Here is a 5,156-nt window from a genome sequence, read left to right as displayed (position 1 = left end):
GCTATATTTGAGACATCCAAAGAGAGGATCGCTCCATCGTTGAGGCTGCGTGTGTGCATGGAAGAGCTCGGTCTGCTCCTCATGCGTGTCTTGAGTGGAAGATGAGACACAGTTGGGATGTTTTTTTCTCCAAAGCTTCTAGACTATACACGGAGGGGAGGTTGATTTTCAACACACTTTGGACTGGACTTTAACGCACAAAAGCACAGAACGCTCTATTTGATATAATACAGGCTGACTTTTTTTTTCAGACATTACGTGTGTTTATAGACACATTGAGCACACCGATCCTGAACATTGTACAAGGAAATTGTACACATTGACTACAACTGACGGATCACTACTCATGTTCATACATTTAGGAGTCTTCACAGTTATAAAGCATCCCTATCTAACTACCTGTTGTGACAACACACCTGCTACAGTGCACCCCTTCTGTTGCAGGAGAGATTGCTTCTAATTCTGTGAATCTGAATGGACTAGAGCTTTCTTTCCTTGTTTTGGTCCGCCACAAAGAGGTCCGTGACACCAGGCCGTCTACACGTCTGTGAAGATCTTTTTGTTGATGTTGACACAGTTCTGTGAGTTGTTCTGCGTGCTGCTGGAGAAGTTTGGCTGCTGCTTGAAAGCGCTGTTGATGCCATGCTCCTCAATCACCATGTACTCGCTCTTGCTGAGCGACGAAGACGAGCGTGTCTTCCTCAGCTCCTCGGGCTCCGCCAGAGGCTGACAACTGCCCACGTGGAGGTACTGAGCCTGCTCCTCGCCCTCGGTCTCCCGGTGGTAGAAGTAGTTGAAGTTGGAGACGATGACGGGAACAGGCAAAGCGATGGTGAGCACGCCAGCGATAGCACACAGAGAGCCCACGATCTTGCCCCCGATGGTGACCGGGTGCATGTCCCCGTAGCCCACTGTTGTCATGGTGACCACGGCCCACCAGAAGGCGTCTGGGATGCTGTTGAAGCCCGAGTCCGGGTCGTCTGCCTCTGCGAAGTAGACGGCACTGGAGAAGAGGATGACGCCGATGAAGAGGAAGAAGATGAGCAGGCCCAGTTCGCGCATGCTGGCCTTGAGGGTCTGACCCAAAATCTGCAAGCCTTTTGAATGACGCGAGAGTTTGAAGATGCGAAAGACTCGCACAAGGCGGATGACGCGCAGGATGGCCAGGGACATGGCCTGCTGCCCGTTCCCTTGCCTCTCTGCCAACTCTGTGCCCAAAGTGATGAAGTAAGGGATGATGGCTACGATGTCGATAATGTTCATGATATTCTTGGAAAACGTGGCTTTGCTCGGGCAGGCGAAGAAGCGCACCAGCAGCTCAAAGGAGAACCAGATGATGCACAAAGTTTCCACCACGAAGAAGGGGTCAGAGAAGGGGCTGACGAAATAGGGGAAGGTTCCATTGATACCAGGCACGATAGCGATGGGATCTCGGTTATCGTCCCGGAACTCAGGAAGCGTCTCCAAGCAGAAGATGACGATGGAGATAAGGATGACCAAGACGGAGACGATGGCGATGCCCCGAGCTGGTCCCGAGCTCTCCGGGTACTCAAAAAGCAGCCACACCTGTCTCTGGAACTCATTGTCTGGCAAGGGGCGCTCTTCCTCCTTGATGAAGCCCTCATCCTCCCGGAACTTCTCCATAGCTTCCTCGCCCAGCTCATAGAAGCGTATCTCCTCAGAGAAGATATCGATGGGGACGTTGACGGGTCTCCTGATGCGCCCTCCTGACTGGTAGTAGTACAGAATGGCGTCAAAGCTCGGTCGGTTCCGGTCAAAGAAGTACTCGTTTCGGAGGGGGTCAAAGTACCTCATCCTTTTCTTGGGGTCCCCCAGCAGGGTCTCCGGGAACTGCGAAAGAGTCTTGAGCTGCGTCTCGAAGCGCAGCCCTGAGATGTTGATGACCACCCTCTCGCAGCACTCGTGGTCCGGTTCGTATCGGTCAAGCGAAAGGTGGCCGGGGAGCGCGGCCGACTCCTCCAGCATGTTGTCGCACGCCGCCACCGTCATGACGTCAGCCTCTGTCTCCCTGTATCCGTGGTTCACCAGGTTGTCACCCCGAGTTTTGGTCACGCTCGGCGGGGGGGATTGCAGGAGGCGCAGGTGGTCGTCCATGCGCGGCTCACGAGGCTTTTCAGGGGCGGCCGCCTCGCCCCCCTCGGAGGACCCCGCGCCACCACAGCCGCCGCTGCCTCAGCCTAACACCGTCTGCGCGTCCTCCTCCTCTCTCACTCCCATGCGCTGTTGCTGTACCCGCCCACCGCGGAAGACGTGGGGGTTTATAAACAAGCTTCCCTCCTCCCACAGCGTGGCGCTCCGGCGTGCATGAGCGCGTCCTCCGCCAATGGCAGCGCGCGAAGACGCACCGTGAAAGCAAGAGTCGGCTGTCACTCACCTGGCAGCGTTTTGTGGGGCGCCTCCCTGTTAGCCCATCAATCTCTAGTTTAAATCAGGTCGTCGCTCACAGACAGGACAGCTGGGCTTTATTATAACATCACTCCGAGATGATGACGGGGGAGTGGAGAGGAAGCTGGAAAATAGCTGCATGAAATGATGCCTGTTAATTAAGAAAAAAAAATGCCATGTTTTATTCGTGCTTTGTTTTGTTTCACTACTTGCTTCTTCCACCTGTTGTCCACTGCCATTTGTAAACACTTGTTCTGTTGGAGTAACCCAAAAGCGATCCAAGAAGTAGGTAGCTTAATTGTGAGCAGGCACGTTCACAGACACCCGCGGGCAGGTGCTCGAGTCAGAAAAAAGGACCCCCATTGTTTTTTTTGTTTTGTTTTTTTAAACTTTTATTTATAAATTTCCACATTTACAAACGGACGAGAAAAAATCATCCAAAAAAGTACAAAAACAATACAAAACAGTACAAAATAAAACAGCGCCAGGGGGTTGTAAATTCAAAGTAACTAAAATAGAATGCATATATATATATATATATATATATATATATATATATATATATATATATATATATATATATATATATATATATATATATATATATATATATATATTAGGGCTGTAAATCTGTGGGTGTCCCACGATTTGATTCAATATCGATTCTTGGGGTCACGATACGATAATATATCGTTTTTTTCGATTCGATTCGATTCTCGATTCAAAAACTATATTTTTCCGACTCAAAACGAGTCTGTATTCATTCAATACATAGGATTTCAGCAGAATCTACCCCAGTCTGCTGACATGCTAGCAGAGTAGTTGATTTAAAAAAAAAAGTTTTTATAAAGGACAACGTTTTATCAACTGATTGCAATAATGTATTTTTTTTTTAACTATTAAACAAACCAAAAATATGACTTATTTTATCTTTGTGAAAACATTGGACACAGTGTGTTGTCAAGCTTATGAGATGTGTTGCAAGTGTAAGCCACTGTGACACTAGTGTTCTTTTTTTCTTTTTTTTTATAAATGTCTAATGATAATGTCAATGAGGGATTTTTAATCACTGCTATGCTGAAATTATAACTGATATTGATACTGTTGTTGATAATATTCATTTTTGTTTCACTACTTTTGGTTTGTTTTGTGTTGTGTTTGTGTCTCCTCAATTGCTCTGTTTATTGAGTCAGCCACCGATTGTGCAAGTTCTCCCACTTAAAATGATGACAGAGGTCTGTAATTTTCATCATAGGTACACTTCAACTGTGAGAGACAGAATGTGAAAAAAAAATCCAGGAATTCACATTGTAGGAATTTTAAATAATTTATTTGTTAATTATGGTGGAAAATAAGTATTTGGTCAACCATTCAAAGCTCTCACTGATGGAAGGAGGTTTTGGCTCAAAACCTCACGGACGGCGTGGCGCGTTGGGGAGAGTGGCCGTGCACAACTCGAGGGTCCCTGGTTCAATCCCCACCTAGTACCAACCTCGACACGTCCATTGTGTCCTGAGCAAGACACTTCACCCTTGCTCCTGATGGGTGCTGGTTAGCGCCTTGCAAGGCAGCTCCCTCCATCAGTGTGTGAATGGGTAAATGTGGAAGTAGTGTCAAAGCGCTTTGAGTACCTTGAAGGTAGAAAAGCGCAATACAAGTACAACCCATTTGTATTTATTTATTTATTTATATGGCCCGATTCATTCTCTCCTTAACACGGATCAATCATCGTGTCCCCTTAGCAGAACAACAGCCCCAAAGCATGATGTTTCCACCCCCATGCTTCACAGTAGTTATGGTGTTCTTGGGATGCAACTCAGTATTCTTCTTCCTCCAAACACGACCAGTTGAGTTTATACCAAAAAGTTCTATTTTGGTTTCATCTGACCACATGACATTCTCCCAATCCTCTGCTGTATCATCCATGTATCCATTTTGGTATAAACTCAACTCGTCGTGTTTGGAGGAAGAAGAATACTGAGCAAGAACACCATACCTACTGTGAAGCATGGAGGTGGAAACATCATGCTTTGGGGCTGTTTCTCTGCTAAGGGGACAGGACGATTGATCCGTGTTAAGGATAGAATGAATTGGGCCATGTATCGTGAAAGTTTGAGCCAAAACCTCCTTCCAACAGTGAGAGCTTTGGAAATTCCTACAACGTGAATTTTGGATTTTTTTTTTCACATTCTGTCTCTCACAGTTGAAGTGTACCTATGATGAAAATTACAGACCTCTGTCATCATTTTAAGTGGGAGAACTTGCACAATCGGTGGCTGACTAAATACGTTTTTGCCCCACTGTATATATATATATATACACATATATATTATATATATATATATATATAATAAACAAAGTGCAAAGCCATGGGCTTAAAGGACCCCATTGTATCCTATTGTAATAGATTACAACAAAACCCCCAAAAAAGCAACAACATTAATGCGTAATTAAAGCACGTAATACAATAAAAAATTCAACATAGTGATGTTTCAAACATGTATATTTACAGTTACAGCTTCACAACATGTCTGAAAAGGAGTAGGAAGAAGCAGAGCATATTTAATCATATCTGCCATATATAATTCTTAATACTTACCACTTTCCATGGCAAAAACGAGTCATGTAATTATTCCAAAACTCACAGCACGATATTATAAACGAATTTACATATTTAAGTTAACGCAACCATTACCATCTCAAATATTCATATTGAATAAAATAGAAAAGCTCTGAAGAGTACATAACAA

General features: G+C 45.2%; 1 protein-coding gene across 1 annotated transcript; it reads right to left on the bottom strand.

Moving 5' to 3' along the window:
- Positions 1–216: 216 nt before the first annotated feature.
- On the bottom strand, positions 217–2,284 carry LOC133555056 (potassium voltage-gated channel subfamily A member 3). Its single transcript, XM_061904490.1, has one exon. It carries the CDS (start codon positions 2,113–2,115, stop codon positions 538–540), a length of 1,578 nt encoding a protein of 525 aa, XP_061760474.1. The 5' UTR covers positions 2,116–2,284; the 3' UTR covers positions 217–537.
- Positions 2,285–5,156: the final 2,872 nt, after the last annotated feature.

Source organism: Nerophis ophidion, linkage group LG06 (genome assembly GCF_033978795.1).
Source record: "Nerophis ophidion isolate RoL-2023_Sa linkage group LG06, RoL_Noph_v1.0, whole genome shotgun sequence".
Taxonomy (NCBI): Eukaryota; Metazoa; Chordata; class Actinopteri; order Syngnathiformes; family Syngnathidae; genus Nerophis; species Nerophis ophidion.
The sequence above is the reverse complement of the archived record's forward strand: the minus strand, read 5'-3'. Positions and strand labels throughout refer to the sequence as shown.

Coding starts and splice junctions, on each gene's coding strand:
- LOC133555056 (XM_061904490.1), bottom strand. CDS start 2,115: ATGGACGACCACCTGCGCCTCCTGCAATCCCCCCCGCCGAGCGTGACC.